Source organism: Sapajus apella, unplaced genomic scaffold (assembly GCF_009761245.1).
Source record: "Sapajus apella isolate SASKATOON/1434 unplaced genomic scaffold, GSC_monkey_1.0 scaffold40, whole genome shotgun sequence".
Classification (NCBI taxonomy): Eukaryota; Metazoa; Chordata; class Mammalia; order Primates; family Cebidae; genus Sapajus; species Sapajus apella.
The window spans coordinates 9,176,787-9,196,825 of record NW_022436980.1 but is presented as its reverse complement, the minus strand read 5'-3'; the positions used below and the strand labels follow the sequence as shown (position 1 = coordinate 9,196,825).

Below are 20,039 nucleotides of genomic sequence, written 5' to 3'. Positions count from 1 at the left end.
GTATCCACTTAATAATATATATGAAGTCTCCATTAAAGTATCTGAAAATTGGGTAATAGGGATTAGAGAGCTTTATATTAAATGAACAAATGAAATCCAAAAATTTGATTTTTTAAATTGTTCTGTATTCAGATGTTTGTGTTACATAGAGATGTGAATCAATCTCTCCCTCCTCCTCCCGCCTCATCCCCCCCCACTGCCCACTCTTTATCTCTCTTAAGATACTATGGATTGCCAAGACATAGATGTGTTTGAGTGATGGACATAAAGATGGTTAGGGATATATTTCTGTTTCCTGATACCAAGATAGCTAGAGCATTTATATAGCTAAATTCCACACTAATCTATCTCTTTAATGCATTTCAGAAAAAAAGATGACTTGTACTAACATAAAATAGTGCTTTGTACAAAGATGACTTTAATAATGTTCACTGATTCAAACAAAAAGGATTTAGGCATTATCTACCCAGTACTCAGGGACTGAGAAGAGCTTTACTTCCCATCTGTATCACATCCCCATAGTACATAGTGAGTGTCTGGGTGAAGGATGGGGCTAGGGTTAGCAAAGAGACTATTTGAAAAGCTTCATTCTTAAGTCCTAGAATTTTAAGATTTAGTCTCTGAAGGAATATTTTAATACACACAAGAGAAATGTTTTTTCTACTAGGAGACAGTTGTCATGGAGAGTATCAGTTCTGGTGAAAAGACTTGAATTGCTGGTCTGGTTCTCTTGAGCAAGTTGTTCAAAACCTCTGAGCCTCAGTTTTGTCTGTAGAATGGTGACAATAACACTCAATTTCTGCATACAAAGTATGTTATGATAAAAACGCTTTGCAGACTACAAAATTATAACTATTAATTAATGGTATGATCATGACATTCAAATGGCTAACAGGCCTAACAAGCACAGGGCTGTGCCAACAAAAATGCTGAAAGAACTGGGAGCGTATATCTCTTTCTCATCAATCTGTGTTCTCCTTTAAAAAAATCAATGCATGTCTATGTGTCTGTGCATAAGACTCCCTCACATTCTTAGCACTGAAAGCCCAATGTTTTGTTCCTAGCATGGAAAGACCTCCCCCTTTCAAGCCACCGCCACCTCCCATCAAGTACACTTGCATTCAAGAGCCCAACGAAAGTGATCTGCCTTGTCATGAGATGGAGACCCTCTAGTCTCGTGAGACTTTGCCCCACAACAGAACTCTGCTGGAATTCTATTGAGAAGGTAGACATTGTGCTTTATTAATATAGTCACTCTTCAGCCACCTCCCTCTGCTACAGCTGAAATGGAAGTCAGAAGTGAGTGATCTGTTTTCCCAGCAACTCACCCTCTTTCATCTCCAAATGCCTGAAACTTAACTAAGAGTGAAAGGATATGCCACGCTCACACTCAATGCAATTTGTAGAGGTTTTCTTGCTTATGTAAGAAGTGTACAATAGTCTGCCATCATTAAAAAAAAATACAATATTTTCATTTAAATTCTCTGATGGAGGGACAACAACGGTTTCAAGTGTATGCCCATGGCTGATCCTCTTATTTGAACATCTATCAATATTGTAAGCTATTTGCCAAAATCCTGGGGTTTTGCTGCATTCCCTAAGATAAGAAAAAGTCAATGTAAAAGTTCTAACAAGACTGCCAAGTAATGGAGAAGTATGGTTAATCTTCATATTGAAATTCTGTTGTTTATTTTCCTGGAAGGAAAACCAGGAAAAGAACCACAAGAACCACATTTTCAGTCCCCCTTCACTGTCTTCCTACCATGTTCAGTCCAGACTCCTGCCACATGGACCAGGATGAAGAGGTATCAAAGAGATAACTAACCAACAACCAAGTAGGCTGGAAGATATAAAACTTCACTGGCCTCTAAAATTATATGAGCCAAGAGTGGTTTCATTTGAGTGCCTTCATGTGCGTGTCCATCAAACTGGTACCAAACTGTTTTGTAAGTAAACAGGCAGCCTAAGCCCAACCCTACTCATCTAATTCCTGTTATTCTCTCTTTCATCTGGGGACTTTCCTGTTCATCTAACCCGCCTGTTTTGATCTGTTTTGAAAAAGATAAAGAGCCTCAAATCAGACCAGCACTGATTCATTAATCTTGCTCCTACCAATCTTTTACAAAATAGTTGAAGCAGAATGTATAGGTGTCAGAGAAGAAACCTAGTCAGCCAGACATGCTCTGTATTTGGCAACAGTTTGTGAGCGAATAAATTACCAAATCTCCTTGTCTCTTGAAACCTTCCCACACTCTCTGCTCCAGGAGGGAAAAACAGATGTTGTTGACAGATACAGTGATAGGCAAATTCTGCGTGGACTTTAATCCCAAAAGGAAGCTTTAGTTCATTTGCAGTATACTTATCCCTGACTGCACATGAGAATATCTTGTGCAGCTATTTGGAGAGTATGTCTTTTTCTTAAGTACCATAGCTGTCACACTCCAGTTCAATTAAAGCAGAATGTCTGAGGAGTGAGGCACAGGCATCAGCACTCTCAGATGATTCACATGTTCAGCCAAAGTTGTGAACTGCTGAGCCAGTGGAAGTTCTTTCTCATTCATAAGAATCTGAGGTAGGTGCTTAACTTATAGTGGCCAGCCTCTAAGATGAGCCCCAGTGTTCTTGCCTCCTAGTATTCACATCCTTAAATAGTCCCCTCCAACACTGAATACAGATGATTCATATAACCTGGGGCCAGGATTAAGGTGAGGCAATCAATGTACCTGGGAAAAAAATGTAAGGAGGCATTCACACTCGGGGTCACGCACTTGCACAATGTTGAGAGTGAGTACCAGTCTCATCCTTGGTATAGCCAAAAAAGCTTAGAACTGACCAAGGCTAGGTCATAAAATACACTGTGGCTTCCACTTTGATCTCTCTTTGACCACTGACACTGGGAAAAGCCTATTCCATGCCATGAAGATACCCAGGCAGCCCTACTGAGAAATCCACCTGTCAAGGAACTGAGGTATTTTGCCAACAAGCATTAACTTGCCAGCCATGTAAGGGAGTCATCTTGGAAGCAGATCCTCCAGCCACCAGTCAAGTCTTCAGATAACTGCAACTTCAGTTGATCTTTTGAGCAAGACCTCAAGAGAGCCAAAACTACCCAGCTAAGCCTTTTCTAAATTTCTGAACCTCTAACATATGAGATAGTAAGTGTTTATCTTTTAACACCATTAAGTTTGAGTATAATTTGTTACATAGCAATAGATAACTATACAGCTCAATAACTGAAAAAATAAACTGCTACCTGCCTTAATTAATTCCTTAATAGTTCTCAAGAAACAAATTCTAACTTTATATGTATGGCTGTTGCTTCATGTGTATAGTTATTTGTATTTAATATGACTTAATCATCAGTAATTTGTGTACAAAGCATTGTGGCTTTATTTTACTGTTTTATTAGGATATATGAATACAAGTAGAAAGTGGGGGTAAAAAGTGGCAGGGTTGGAGGTATTTAGATCGTTTCAGTAAAGGGAGAGACAGTTTTACAGTAAAACATAAATCCATGTAATTTATCAATCTATCACATGACAGGTGTCTCACTGTGTTTTTATATTAGCTCCTCTTTGAAGTACACTCTTTATGTCTCATAATTAAGTTCTGCTTATCATTTGCATATTCATTACAACTTGAATAGAGTGAGCAGTTCCTTATCCATGGAGGGGTCCTCAGTGAGTAGTTCAGATGAACTTTTCACAAACCTGCAAATTAGAGGGGCCCCAGATGCCTTTTAGGTAGTACTGTGAGCTTGACATCCCTTATTTGACTAACATGACAGTTTCATTTGAGCCTTAAATTGTGTAAAAGTAAATTCATAGAGTCTGTCTCAACCAGCAACTCCTGTCTCTAGAAGTGAATTCAGCTCTGTCTCATAGGAGAAATAGCAATACTAGACTCTAATCCCTAAGGTTTAATTTTCACTGGGAAAAAGCCACATGTAAGTATGTCTGCTGTTTATTTCCAAAACACTGTGTGTTGTTGTTATTTAGATATTCATTTCCTTACCCACCTGCACCAGGAGCACATCTCAAATTGACTATATGATTTGTTTTACAATAGAGTATCATGGGCATGGCTAACCCAAGGTTTGAAAACTACTTCTATGATTGATTCACTCTCTTCTTTTCTACCATCACGATGTGAAGATCATTTTCAAACTAGCCTACTAGTGCTAAGAAGAAGAAGAAAGGCTCATGGAGCAGAACCCCTCAAGGCTGGCCCAGTCTAGATCAGCAAAACCCACAGCCTACCTCAACAGGCACACAAGTTAAATAGTTTCATGCCACTGAAATTGTGTGATTATTACATAATATTGTAGCAATAGTTAACCTACACATATAGATCCAGAGGTAGGCATATTTTAGCTCAAATGTAAGTGCCTAATGCACACTTTAGTTTAAAAAAAAGTATTTTCAATTTTCTTGGTTCAGCATGAGTTGTTTTAACTAAAGAAGATATGGTTGATTTCACCAAATTAACTTTGCATTTATAGGTCTTTAAAATCACAGAACATTTGACCAGGATGGGTATTAGAGGTTATTTTACAAATAATGAGTTAAGGGTTCTATGAAATTGACTTGCCCAAGGTCACACGATTGGAAATGATAGAGCCAAAATGATGACCCAGTTCTCTGATTTGTAGCCTAGTGTACAATCAATCTTTAATTTCTTTGGCATCTTCTTTTTCTATATACAAGAGCTGCTTTGTGTGCTTTTAAGTAAATATTGGTGGGTTTTTTTGTTTGTTTGAGACTGAGTCTCTCTCTGTCGCCAGGCTGGAGTGCAGTGGTGCAACCTCGACTCATTGCAACCTCTGCCTCCTGTGTTCAAGCGATTCTTCTACCTCAGCCTCCCAAGTAACTGGGATTACAGGCACATGCCACCATGCCCAGCTTATTTTTGTAGTTTTAGTAGAGATGGGGTTTCACCACGTTGGCCAGGATGGTCTTTTTTTTTTTTTTTTTTGAGACGGAGTTTCGCTCATGTTACCCAGGCTGGAGTGCAATGGCGCGATCTCGGCTCACCGCAACCTCCGCCTCCTGGGTTCAGGCAATTCTCCTGCCTCAGCCTCCTGAGTAGCTGGGATTACAGGCACGTGCCACCATGCCCAGCTGATTTTTTGTATTTTTAGTAGAGACGGGGTTTCACTGTGTTGACCAGGATGGTCTTGATCTTCTGACCTCGTCATCCACTCGCCTCAGCCTCCCAAAGTGCTGGGATTACAGGCGTGAGCCACATGCTTGGTCATAAATATTGCTTTTTTATGCCTTGGTAGTATATGCTAAAAAATTGTAACAGAAAACAAAGAAAAGTAGAAATATTTGACCCTGGGAGGTAAGATGCTCTAGAAAGTGTCAAAGAAAATGAGGAAATGAAGAGAGAAAGGAGAGTAATCAAGATCAGAAGTTGAAAAGAAAGTTTAGAGAAATTAAGGGCAGAGATAATGAAAAATGTCTCAGAAGCTCTGAACAGGGGAAGAGGTTCTTGAAGGCAGCCCTTTTGACATCCGGACTTAGGAGGGTGGCTTTGAACCTGACGGCTGAATATTCAGAAATACAAAAAGTTTGTTTTCTCTGACACGGGGACTGACGTGCATAGCCTAACTGGCTTTTTGACAATAGCAATCATGGCTGTGTCAATCAGCTAAAAGATGGTGTCCACATTAATAGCAGAAATACATGGAGAGAATCATGGAATCAAAGCAGTTTATTTTCCAGTTCCTGCAAAGGCGCCTTCTTCCCAGATTTCCTAGATTACTAACAAAGGCATCATGCTGCAGCCAGGAAGGCATGACCAGAAAGCAGGACACTATGACCTTAAGCTAGGTCAGGGCCAGGGGATACTTTTGGAAGTATTCTTTTATTTTTTTTAGCCAGTCTAATTTAGCAGTGGGGGGTTGTATGCCAACTTTAGTGATTCTAATGTTAATAAGTTCCGATAACCCACTACCATCAGACAAGCCTGGAATTATTCTTAAAGCTGGAATAGGGTATCTGTGATGGGTCTTGATATTATGTGGGTCAAATAACAGAAATGGGAACAGTAGAATCTAAATTTTTCTCCTCAGACAGCATCTTCATAGCCTCCAGTCTCTGTTACAGTCTTTCCTGTTCTGCACACTTCCTTGTGTTTGTTCAAAGGCTCTGAGGCATTTGTGATTGTGGGGCGGGACACTGGGTGGAATAATGGGGAAGAGCAACAAACTCAATATCACAACATAAAGAAGACAGCATGGGGCCACTTCCAGCTACCCTCCGTAAGTGCCAGAAACATATGCACATTTGCCCTGAGTTTTGTCAGACTATTTCCCATTTACTGTCCAAAGAAGACCTATCACCAAATAAAATTGACTATAGCATTATACTATTCAGCTGTCACCAGGAAATACTTAAAAGTGCCAAGAAGGTATGCTGGAGGGTATTGAACAACAGTTACATGAATCCTTCAGAAAAGTTTGATAGTGGTCCTGATACCCTGAGAGCCACGTGTAAGAGTAACCTCTCTATTCTGCATTTTCTCTCTTCAAAACGTAAGTATCTGTTAATGCTGAATGGGAAGATGAACAGGGATCTGAGAATTCCATCTATGGTAGAATCATTTTTGCATCACTGGTTTGAGATAAGCCTAATTCCACTCTTATAGATAATTGGGTTGCATTGGATTTTTCTTGTACATAAAGCCATTGCACTGATTCAAAGGGACATGCTTTGATGACTAACAGATCTGAAATCTAACACAACTATAAATAAGAATTGATTTTAATTTTGTGGCTAGTTACTAGAAAAGTATGACAAGCACTGTTTGTGAATACCTCTTTTAGATGGCCAGTTTAGGGTTTGTAGATTCCACACTCATGAAATTAATGTAAAATATAAGAACTACGTATTGCCTTCAGTGAATATAAAATTTAATGGAAGAGTCAGACATTTAAACAAATAAATACAGTACAGTGTGATACATATAAAATTAAATTATGCACAAAGAAGAGAAAATAATAAAGAAGAAGGTATGATTTCAGGGACAACATGTGAGAAATATTTTTAAAGGCTTCAGAAAGGAGGCTGTCAATCGAGTCAAGGCCACTGCAGTAGAGACAATGATATCTGAGACATAGTGATGGGAATTGAAAACATTAACTAAGGGTTATACCAAGAATGCAAGAAGCATTTGATGATAGAAAAATGCTTAATATAATTTACCATATAAATAGAACTAAGAAGAAAAAGGATAAGAATAATCTCCACAGCTGTTTAAAAAAATATTTGGCACAATTCAACACCCATTCCTACTAAAAACTCTTGAGAAAAAGGAATATTTTCTTAACTAAATGTATACATAACATGTGCATGCATATCTATCTATAGCTATATTTGTAGATACATATATGTACAGTTATAGTCTATAAATACTATATAGTTATATATGCATATGCATATATACATATACTATATGGTCACATATATGTAACTACAATTGTACAAATATATATGTAATGAAAGAAAAGATGAATAAATTTAGCTACTTAAAAATAAAAACAATATGCATGGGAAAGAAAGCAAAGTCAAAAGGCAAATAATAAAGTAAGTGAAAATATTTACAGCATATATCATAGATGATATATCAATATATATACCTTGATCAATATACCTAATTGATAAAGAACTTACAAATATTGGGAATGAAAAACTGAAAAAATGAAAAAATGAAAAAAAATCCTATGGCAAAATGGGCTAAAACCACGAACAAATAATTCATACAAAAAAAATTAAAATGACTTAATCACTTGAAAAACATGAAATTTATACACAATAAATGTAAATTTAACAATATATTCAGATATCAGTTCTTCTCCATTTCATGAATTTCAAGTTTGACAATATTCTCTGTTATCAAGGCTTTGGGGAAACATGCACACTCATATAGTGCTGAAGGAAGTGCAAACTGGTGCCACTACTATTGAGAATAATATGATGATATCTAACAAAATTACATATTAATTTACTCCTTGGCATTATAATTCATCTTCAGGAATTCAGCTTGAAGCTCAGCCTCCAACAATATAAAAATATATATGCACAAGGTTATTTTGACATTATTATTTGTATTTCCAAAGTATTAGAAATTATCTAAAAGTCCAAATACAGGAGATTGGTTGAGTAAACTGTGGTAAATACACAAAATAGAGTTAATGTGTAGTTGTAAAAATAAGAAAAAAGAAAATTTCTATCAACTGATATGGAGTGATTTCCAGGTATATTAAATGAAAAAGGTGAAGTACAAAGAGCATGTAATATGCTACCTTTGTATAGGAAAGAAGGAAAAACAATTTTGTGACGTATTTATATGCCTATTTTTATAAAAAGAAACAGGAGAGACAAATCAAGAAATGGTGGACTTGAGGGGTAAAGAAGGAACAGAGTGGGAGGTATATAGGGAAAAGTGACATTTCCTGTACATACCTTTCTGTATATTTTGTCTGGAAAAAAAGAATATTAGTATTCTACAGATTAAAATAATAAAATTAAATAAACAAGAACAGGGAAAAATAAACTAAAATCAAACCATTTGTACTTTAAATAAATACCATAAGCACACTGAAGAGAAAAAAAAAAAAAACTAATCCAAGTAGCTAGGAACACAAAATTTGACCGTATACCCCAGTCTTGTGCAGGGTAGGGTGGGGGTAGTGGGCAGAGGGTGAGAACTGTAAGCAAATCTGGAAGGCTTTTTAGTAAGATTGTTTTTTTTTATTGTAATGATATGAGCAAAGCAATTTTGAATTTTTTTTTATATATTATAAGATTACACATTTGGTACATTTATATAATCTTATAGTACATAAAAAAATGTTGTTATTGGGTGCCCCCAGGTTCTCACTGAGGGAAAAGGAACATATAAATATGGAATAAGGAAAGACTGGAAAGAACCCTGTGTATATGCAGGGATGGATTCAAATTGGCAGTATTAATGCAAACTTGTGATTTCCACAATATGTGTGTGTGTGTGTGTGTATGCATGTGTATGCACATGAAGGATAGTGTCCTTCCCAAGTATCACATCTGGAGACCCATGATGTCCACCTGTCTTTCACTGGTAATCTTAATCACATCTGTGTGTAAATGTGCTTGAGCATGCATGTCTGTGTTGCACTGCAAATATGTATATGTGCCTATATTTCCTAGAGGTGTCTTTTGAAAGGACTAAGAAGCAAAGATATCCCAGTAGCAATGAGCATACCTAGCATCCACATCTTGGTTTTCAATATAATTTCCTGCTGAAAGGAACTGAACTCAGAGAAATGTCTAAGGCAGACATAAGTGAACTTGGAATACTTTGTTATGTCAGAAAATAAGAACAGAGTCATATGTTCATATAGTTGTAGGTTCAGCATAGGGCTGGAAGTCCTAGCCAGAGCAATCAGGCAAGAGAAAGAAAGAAAGAAAAGGCATCTCAATAGGAAATGAAGAAATTTAACTATCTCTCTTCACTTATGGTGCAATTCTATATCTAGAAAATCCTAAAGACTGTGCCAGAAGGCTCCTACAACTCATAAACAACTTTAGTATAATTTTAGAACACAAAATCAATGTACAAATCAGCAGCATTTCTATGCACCAACAATATCCAGGCTGAGAGTAAAATTAACAACACAATCCCACTTACAATAGAAGAAAAGGAGCTACCTAGGAATACTGCTAACCAAAGAAGTAAACAGTCTCTACAAGGAAAACTACAAAACACTGCTGAAAAAAATCAGTGATGACACAAATAAATGGAAAAACATGCCATGCTCACAGACTAGAAAAATCAATACTGTAAAAATGGCCATACTGGTCAGAGAATTTTGCATATTCAATGCTATTTCCATTAAACTACCAAAGTTATTCACAGAATTAGAAAAAAGCTATTCTACCATTTATATGGAAGCAAAAACAAGCCTGAATATCCAAAGCAATCCTAAACAAAAAGAACTGGAGGCATCAAAAAGCAGGAGGCATCACACTACCCAACTTCAAACTATACCATAAAGCAAAGCAACTTGGTTCTGGTATAAAAACAGACATATAGACCAATGAAACAGAATAGAAAATTCAGAAATAAACCCACAAATGTATAACCATCTGATCTTCAACAAGGCTGATACAAACAAGCAACTAGGAGAGAACTCCTACATCAATAAATTGTGCTGGGATAGCCGGCTAGCTATATGCACAAGATTGAAGATGGATCCCTATCTTTCACCATAAAGAAAAATTAACTGAAAATGGATCAAAGATTTAAATGTACTTTAAACTATACAACTCCTAGAAGAAAATCCAGGAAATACTATTGACAACACTGGCCTTTCTACTAGTCCATTCTCACACTGCTGTAGAGACATACCTGAGACTGGGTCATTTATGGAGAAAAGAGGTTTAATTGACTTATATTTCCAAAGGCTTTATGGAGGAAATATAGCCTTTATGGAGGCTAGGGAAGCCTCAGGAAACTTAACAATCATGGCAAAAGGGCGAAGGGGAAGTAAGCATGTCTTTACACGGCAGCAGGAGAGAGCGAGTAAAGGGAAAGTTATACACACTTTTAGACAACAAGATCTCATGAGAACTCAATCACTGTCCTGGGAACAGCATGGGGGACAACTACTTCCATGGGCCAATCACCCCCTACCAAGCCCCTCTCCCAATATTGGGAATTATAATTCAACATGAGATTTAGATGGGGACACAGAGCCAAATCATATCATTCCACCCTGGCCCTTGCCAAATATCATATCCTTCTCACATTTCCAAATACAGTCATGCCTTCCTAATAGTTTCCAAAAGTTTTAACTCATTCCAACATTAACTCAAAGTCCAAGTCCAAAGTCTCATCTAAGACAAGGCATGTCCCTTCTACCTATGAGCCTGTAAAATAAAAAACAGGTTATTCTCAACATACATGGGAATACAGGTATTGTATAAAGGCCCCCATTCCAAAAGGAAGAAATTGGCCAAAACAAAGGGGTGACAGGCCCCATGCAAGTCTGAAACCCAGCAGGACCATCATTAGACCTTAAAGCTCCAAAATAATCTCCTTTATGTCTCACATCCAGGTCACACTGATGCAAAGGGTGGGCTCCCAAACCTTGGAAAGCTCCACCTCTGTGGTTCTGCAGGGCACAGTCCTTTTGACTGCTTTCACAAGCTGTCACTGAGTGCCTGCAGTTTTTATAGGTGCATGGTGCAGTCTGTTGGTGGGTCTAGCATTCTGGGGTCTGAAGAACTGTAGCCCTCTTCTCATAGACCCACTAGGCAGTGCCCTAGTGGGGACTCTGTGTGGGGCTCCAAGCTCACATTTTCCCTTTGCCTTACCCTAATAGAGGTTCTCCATGATGGCTCTGCCCCTGCAGCAGACTTATGCCTGGACATCCAGACATTTCCATACATCCTTTGAAATCTAGGCAGAGGTTCTCAAACCTTAATTTTCGCCTTCTATGCACCCACAGGTCCAACACCACATGGAAGCTTCCAAGGCTTGATGCTTGCACCCTCTGAAGCAACAGCCTGAGCTGTACCTTAGCCCCTTTTAGACACAGCTAGAAGCTAGAGTGGCTGGGATGCAGGGCACCATGTCCCATGGCTGCACAGAGCAGTGGAGCCCTGGGCCTGGCACAGGAAACAATTTTTCCCTCCAATTCCTCCAGGTCTGTGATGGGAGGGGCTGCCTTGAAGGTCTCTGAAATGCCTTGGAGGCATTATCCCCATTGTCTTGGCTATTAACATTCAGCTCTTCCTTACTTATGCAAACTTATGCAGCAGGCTTGAATGTCCCCCCAACCCTAGAAAATGGATTTTTCTTTTCTACCACATGGTTGGGCTACAAATTTTCCAAACTTTTATTTTCTGCTTCCCTTTTAAATATAAGTTCTAGTTTCAGGTTATTTCTTTGTTTATACAAATGAGGCTTTTTAAAGCAGCCATGTTGTCTGCTTTGCACTTAGAAATTTCTTCTGCCAGATACTCTAAATCATCTCTCTCAAGTCCAAAGTTCCATCGTTTCCTACAGCAGGAGCAAAATGCCACCAGTATCTTTGCTAAAGCATAGCAAAAGTTACCTTTATTCTAATTCCCAATAAGTTCCACATCTCCATCTGAAACCATCACAGTCTGGGCTCCACTGTCCCTATTACTATCCACATTTTGGTCACAACCATTCAACAAGTCTCCAAGAAGTTCCAAACTTTCTCTCATCTTCCTGCCTTCTTCTGATCCCTCCAAACTGTTCCAGCTTCTGCACATTACCCAGTTTCAATGTTGCTTCCACATTTTCAGGTATCTTTAGAGCAATGCCCCACTTCTCTGGCACCAATTTTCTTTATGAGTCCATTCTTTCACTGCTATGGAGACATACCTGAGACTGGGTAATTTATGGAGAAAACAGGTTTAACTGACTCACAGTTCCACAGGCTAGACAGGAGGCATGGCTTGAGAGACCTCAGAAAATTTACAATCGTGGTGGAAGGGCAAAGGGGAAGTAAGCATGTCTTCACATGGCAGCAGGAGAGAGACAGAGCAAAGGCAAAAGTGCTATACACTTTTAAATAAAAAAGTGAGTAGCACTTTTTTGCTACACACATTTAAATCCATGAGATCTCATGAGAACTCACTTTCACAAGAGCAGCAAGGGGAAAATCTGCCCCCATGATTCAAGCACCTCCCACCAGGTCTCTCTCCCACTGGGAATTACAATTCAACATGAGATTTGGGTGAGGACACAAAGCCAAACTATAACAGCCTTGGCAAAGAATTTTTGGTTAAGTTCCCAAAAGCGATTGTAACAAAAACAAAAGTAGACAAGTGGGACTTAAATAAACTAAAAAGTTTCTGCATAGCAAAAGAAACAATCAACAGAGTAAACAGACAACGTATTGAATAGGAGAAGCTATTTGCAAACAATGCAACCAACAAAGGCCTAATCCAGAATTTATAGGGAACTTAAACAAATGAATAAGCAAAAAAAACTCCATTAAAATAAATGGGCAAAGAACATGAACAGACATTTCTCAGAGGAAGAGATACAAGTGGCCAACAAACATGAAAAAATGCTCAACACCACTAATTATCAGAGAAACACAAATCAAAATCACAATGAGATGCCATCTCCCACCAGCCAGAATGACCATTATTAAAAAGTCAAAAAACAGATGCTGGCAAGGTTGCAAAGAAAAGAAAGGCTTATACACTGTTGGTGGGAATTTAAGTTAGTCCAGCCACTGTGGAAAGCAGTCTGGAGATTTCTCAAAGAACTTAAAATAGTGTTACCATTTGACCCAGCAATCACATTACTGAGTGTATACCCAAAGGAAAATAAATTATACTACCAAAAAGACATGTGTACATGTATGTTCATCACCGTGCCCTTCAGAGTATCAAAAACATAGAATCAACCCAGTTGTCCCTCATTGGTGGATTGGATAAAGAAAATGTTACATATACAATGAGGAATACTATGCAGCCATTAAAAAGAATGAAATCATGTCCTTTGCAACAAAGTGGATGCAGTTGGAGGCCAAAATCCTAAGTGCAGTAATGCAGGAACAGAAAACAAAATACATATTTTCACTTATAAGTGGGAGCTAAACATTCAGTACATCTGGACATAAATATGGGAACAATGGACAATGTGGACTACTAGGGAATAAAGGGAAGCAGGAAGGCATGGGTTGAAAAATTACCAATCAAGTACTATGCTCACTACTTGGGTGAAAAGATCTGTGTCCCAAACCTCAGCATCACACAATATTCTCATGCAACCAACTTGTATATGTTACCCCTATATCTAAAATAAAAGTTGAAATTTTAAACAAAAAGAAATGTTTCATTAAAAAGGGAGATTGTATTTTTCAAAATGTCAATATAAAGAAAGGCTTTAAAATATTCTAGATTAAAGGAAGCTAAAGAGACATAACAACTGATTGCAATACCTAACTCTAGATTGAATCCTATACTAGATGGGGGAATTGCTATAAAAGACAATTATTAGATCATCTGACAAAATTAGAATACGGTCAGATGACTAGATAAAAGTATTTATAATTCCGATGTTTCTATGTAAGAGATTTTTGTTCTTAGAAAATACACAGTTATTATTTAGCAGTCAAAGGGCCATGACAGAAATAACTTAGCCTCGAAGGATGTGTGTTCATGTGTCCATGTATATGTATATACATACACACGTACATATGTACATGTGTATGCGTATGGAGAGAGACGAAAGCAAATGACAAACTAAAGGGGGTAAATTGTTAAACACAGATGAATCTAGGTAGATGGAATGTGTGTGTGTGTGTGTGTGTGTGTGTGTGTGTGTCTTTTAATATTTTTACACATCTTTTAATATTTTTATTTTTGCAACTTTTTTGAAGTTTGAAATTATTTCCAAGTAGAAAGTTTAAATAAAAAATACTTGAGCAAGACCCTAATAAAAGATGCTTAATTCGACTCAAAGCCAGCCTATTTTTCCAAGATTGCAGCCTTTATACAGTAGGACAAAATTCAAAATGCTGTTTCATTGTGGGGGGCGGGATTCTTTCTCTTTTCTCTGAGCATTGTTTAATCTGAAAGTTCAGGAAAAAAAAATAAGCAAGGATTCATCTCATAACTTCACTGTTTTTATTTCATTTCTGGGTCTTATTCTGCCATAAGTATTGGCTGGGATCCACCAAAACTTCAATCAATTTTTCTTTCTTAAGGAGAGAAATGGAGCCCTTTGATTTTCCCAAAACTCCAGGGCAAACTTAGCCTCTCTCCATTAAACCATTTCATATCAAAGGAGACTAAGCTGTGTTTCTCCAGACTTCACCAAAGGGAGAGACTTTCATTCCTCCCTCAAACCCTTGGGCAGTGTTTTCTGTTAACACTTTAGTAGAAACCACGGAAACAGTTCACAGGTTCACAGTTTACAGCAGTCCCTGCAGCAAGATCCCACACATGTGGCAGAACTGGGCAGACTCCCACTCGGCATGCCTACTGGGGCCTCCCCACACAGGAGCTGGGGCAGGAAGAAGGCTCAGCAATCACTTCTACAGAACTTCCTCCTACAGAAGTTTTACCCATCACCCCAAATTTTGGGTACACAGCTTGAGTAATATTTATTTGTTCAATAAATACTATTTGAAGATACTCTCTGTTCTACTGAGATGAAACTTTTCGGTTTGCTATTGTTGCTTTAATGTTTAAGTCAAAATGTGCAATGTCACTCCAAGATGAGGGAATGCAGGCTGTGAACTCTGTCGGACCCAAATGTTTTCTAAGGTGGGAAGTTGCCTTCACTCCTCCACACCCCCACTGTGAGGATGAAGCCAGGCACAAAGCAGTGTTCAATTCAGCACTGTGTGAATGAAGGAAAGGAAACGAAAAATGAACAAGTAGGGGAAAGAAAAATGCCTTGTGAAATAGAGAATTTGCTAAAAGTGGTGATGGTCACTCAAGTCTGGTGAGTTTAGCTTTTCTTTTGACTCACTCCACATCAGACTAACATGTCCACTTTAAATCAATGCTCTTCTTCTAATGGGTCTTTATTGCTGTCCGTCAGGCCAGGAGAGATCAGGACTTAAATCTGGGTGGCTGGGCAGATGCCTTAGGCTGAATAAGGCACTGAGTCAGTTTCAAAGTTTAGCCCAGATTGGTAGAATCAGGCAGGCACCACAGGTGCAGAGGGGAAAAAAAAAAAACAAAAAAAAAACCAGATCCAAGCAATCAGTCAAGACTCACGTAAGTAGACACAGAACACCAGTCTAGTCAGGGGAGGAAATTTGGTCTAAAACTCTTGAGGCAAGAACATACCTCAGCAGGCTAAGGAGTCACAGGAGTTTGAGATTGAGTCAGAGGCCTCTTGTCTTCTATGTCTTCTGTGTAAATTCATCAGGCTTTAATATTGTACATTCAGTAACAGAAGGGCAGGATGAGCCCTACAGGTGAAACTTTCTCCTGGTCAACTCAAGAGCAGAGAGTTAAGCTTAGGTGGGAAGCTTTCAGCACTCTACTCTCTTTCAGGAGACAGTCATGTCTCCAATGGCTCATAACCCTGATTCTTCATCTGCTTTTGTCCCAGGTTGCCTAAGGTTTGGGCATATGGACACTATTTCAAGCTTTGGTTTCAAATCCACACGTAGTCTTTTACTTTGCTAAACTGGGCTGGGCCACAAGTGAACACAGCTTTCTTGTACCAAACTGACTTCTTGCTGCCTTTCTTTCAGTCCTAGGACTTTCCCATTAGAGGTTACAAGTACCCAAGAATACAGGCGTGTGCCAGGAGGGACTCAAAGCTACTGTGCAAACATAGCACCTCCAGATCATCAATTTGTGTGTGTGTGTACATATGCACATGTGTGTGTAACAAAACGTGAATGAATTCACAAAAACAAACTATGCAGCTTGAAAGAAATGTCAGGATCATGCTTGCCATGCTCGCCACTCTGCAGAGTGTGCATTTACTCAGCTCCATGGTTAGGGCACCTCTGGTGCAAGAGTTGAGAAGCTTTGCACTAGGGCCACACACACACCAATCCTACCACTGTGGGCATGATGTAAACGCTAAAGGTGACTTCCATCCAGGTCATATTTCCCACTCTGAGAGCTTCATTATGTGTTTTCTGAGGCTGGCTTCCTGAGGTAAGAGCATCTCATCCGGGGTGCTGAATGCAGGGAGAGGATAGAGAAATGTTGAGGTGTCCCCAGGAACTAGAACGTGTTGCCAATATAAAGATACTCCACAAAGCACAATCTCAAGCTTTTGCTGGTAGCAGCATGATTTTAGAATATCAGGTCCATATTTACCTAAAAGAAGTTCTGTTAGTCCTGACTACAGCAAATGAAGTCAAAGATTTGAGTGAGGAAAGATAATAAAGAGAAGCAAGAAAGGCTTAACTGTGCAGAGATAAAAGGTATCTACAGCTGACAGAGGGAAAAAAACAGACGATAGTTGGAAAGACCATGAAGTTCATGTAGTTCAATCATGCATCAAGTGCTTCGATTCTAACCCGTTACTGTCTTATTGGTGCCAAGCTTGGCTTGGATACTTCCAGTTATAGGAACTCACTTCCTCCTCTACTTCATTTTATTGACTAACTCCGACTTGTAGAATATTCTCCTTTATACTTGGCTGAAACAGAAAGATGTGTGGCATAAATTTTACTTTCTCTTTTACTTCTGCTACTCAAAGGAGGAGGAAGCTGTGGGTGCAGATGTTGCTAAAATAAACTACGACTTCCTCCATGACCAGTTTCTACAGTTTAGGAAGAGCAGAGCCGGACATGTGGCTGAGATAGGGAGTTAACCACAGACACTTAAGCAAATCAGAATCCTTTGAAACAAAATCATCGAAAGGCCAACAAGCATAGTAAGGGCTTTTGACTACAACCTAACATTCAGAGAGAGTTGTTGACACTAAAAATTCATCACTTTTATTTACATTGAAACTTATTTACTTTATTAAAAAAGAAGTTTTGTTGGTCAAGGTTGTTTGTATAGACTTGTAATTTTAATATTTAAAAAGTTGGAGAAGGATGAAAATGTCTGTTCTCAATCACCTAATATTTACTCTGTGGATGATGTGGCATTATGCCATTTCCAACTGATGGTGGCATCCCCAAATGCAGAGTCATGTTGTTAAAAGAATGCATTGCTTTTTAAGATTACATTTGTTAAATGATAACAAATGCACAGAGGTCATTCTGTTGTGACTGAAGCTCAAGCGATTACTAATATATACATTAATACAACAATATCTCCTAATAATTGATATAATTCTTATAATTCTAGGAACCTTGGAGTTGGGTAGCCTGGAGGGAAAAAAAAAAGGTAAGGGTAGCAGATCAATTGGTTTTCCTGCTAGTTGAGATCAACTATCTCTGCCAAAATATTCTCAAATTGCATAAAATTATATGCAGCATGGATAAGAATTGTTTACTCTGCCTTTCTACCTATTCTAACTTTTTTTAAAAGGAGAAATTTGTTGACATTTCAAAGCCTTGATCTCAAACATTTGAACCATAAAAACCCCCTGAAGAACTTAATTTAAAGACAGGAATAAAAGGTGCCATCCCTCCCAGCACTTTGGGAGGCCGAGGCGGGTGGATCACGAGGTCAAGAGATCGAGACCATCCTGGTCAACATGGTGAAAGCCTGTCTCTACTAAAAATACAAAACATTAGCTGGGCATGGTGGCGCGTGCCTGTAATCCCAGCTACTCAGGAGGCTGAGGCAGGAGGGCAGGAGAATTGCCTGAACCCAGGAGGCGGAGGTTGTGGTGAGCCGAGATCGCGCCATTGCACTCCAGCCTGGGTAACAAGAGTGAAACTCCATCTCAAAAAAAAAAAAAAAAAAAAAAAGGGGCCAGGTGCCATCCCCAGAAGATCTGATATGGTAGGGCTGGCATTTGATCCAGAAATCTGTATATCGCATAAACTCCTAGTTGTTCCTGTTGCTGGTGATCTAGACATTTTTAGGATAATTGACACGTTAAGAAAATAGTATGTGGACCTGAAGTGAGCCTTGACTACCAGCAGGTGGCTCTACAACATCTTAAATCAGGGCTTTGCAGATAACTAGCTAGAAAATAAAGGCTCTGAGGCCTTTATTTCCTCTCAATTACCTTTTCAGCAATTGCAGGTGGCGTGGGAAGGAGAAAGGGAAGAGGATGCTGGAGTATGGTGTGGTAGACAAAAATTAATGGATATTAAAATGAATATTACAATCATCGCTTGTTAGTAGCGCCTCTCAAAAGTATTATAGTAACCTAATAGCCACTATTGTCAAAAGAAATTTCTCTAAAGCATACCAGAAAAACTTAATGTCCAAGAAATGTAAAAGACACAGAGGCTCTTAGGGTCTTCCTAAACACTAAGCTTTCAAATCTGGGAGAAACAATCATGGCTGGCCACTGCTGCCATTCACTCTTGTCTCATTTACAGAAACCCAGTTGTGGGCCATAAATATGACTTGGGCATGAGATAACATAGAAAACACTACTCCCTAGTTAAGATTCTGCTTCTCTTCTACCCAGTTTCTCCAGGCCACAACCCCTGTGTATAATCTGGGACTGAGTCACAGTAACAATGACAAAACAATGGTTTCTGTCTCTACCCCAATCAACAAAATAACTGGATCCTGTTCCTCTGACTCTCTTCTGATGTCAGGAATGTGTATGGTATCATGTGTCCACAAGTGTGTGCCTCAGTGTCTCCATTTCCTTGGAGGCTCCTCAAGATCCCCAGTTGCTGCAATGATGTCACTCCTCCTAGAGGTAATTCCTGCTTCTGTCATCATGTCCCCAGCACCACCTATGCTGGTGGCATCTCCTCATTCTACTCTGATCCTTACCATACAGTCTTTTGGCTTGAGCTGGGTGAAGAAGGTTGGAAATGACTAGGAATAAACTCCACCGGTTTTAGGCCACAAAACAAAGCAGCTTATTCTCCAGCCCATCTTTCATTTACCTGGCTCCTCATTTCAGTCCCTTACTCCTTTTCTACCCACATACTTCTCAAGCCAGAAAAAATAGTTGTGTATGACACATCACTGTGGAACTCAAAGCACCATATAACCTCCCTCCCCTCTAGGCAATATCCCTGGAGCAAAAACATTCCTGCTTGCTGATTCTGCTTGGGGTCTGTTCCTTCCCTATCTAGTACACAGCCTGGGAAGTAAGACAGCCCTGGAGCTTAGCTCTGGAGGCCAGGGACAGCCCTGGTCCCAATATCATTAAATCAATATGCTTCCTCCCAGGCTTTTGGGGTGCCTTTAAGTAAAATTAGGCCGGCCTATCCTGCAAAATACGCATGCCTGAATGACAAGCTGTTTTGGTGCTTTCTCTGGGATCCTCACTCATTTATCACATGAATCCAAACAAAACAAACCACTTGTAAAGTACAAACATTTCAAACAAGAATGGAGTCTCCAAATAAAGGGCAAAGGCTATGGTCAGCTCTTCAGGAACCCAGTAGGGTCTTTACCATTATATGTTACCTATTATTATCGTAACCCTGATAA

The 20,039-nt window shown here is 39.0% G+C and overlaps 1 protein-coding gene and 1 long non-coding RNA gene across 7 annotated transcripts in view; one reads left to right on the top strand and one right to left on the bottom strand.

Moving 5' to 3' along the window:
* The window catches only part of CD96 (CD96 molecule), a 106,945-nt gene extending 102,172 nt beyond the window's left edge, over nt 1-4,773 (top strand). For both annotated transcript variants that reach the window (XM_032299148.1, XM_032299146.1), the window contains one exon: nt 1,065-4,773. In XM_032299148.1, the coding sequence (XP_032155039.1) occupies nt 1,065-1,173 (109 nt within the window). In that variant the 3' untranslated portion in view covers nt 1,174-4,773. The remainder of the gene's footprint in view (nt 1-1,064) is intronic.
* The window catches only part of LOC116565489, a 324,301-nt gene that overhangs the window by 298,073 nt on the left and 6,189 nt on the right, over nt 1-20,039 (bottom strand). The gene's annotated exons all lie outside the window — the stretch shown is intronic.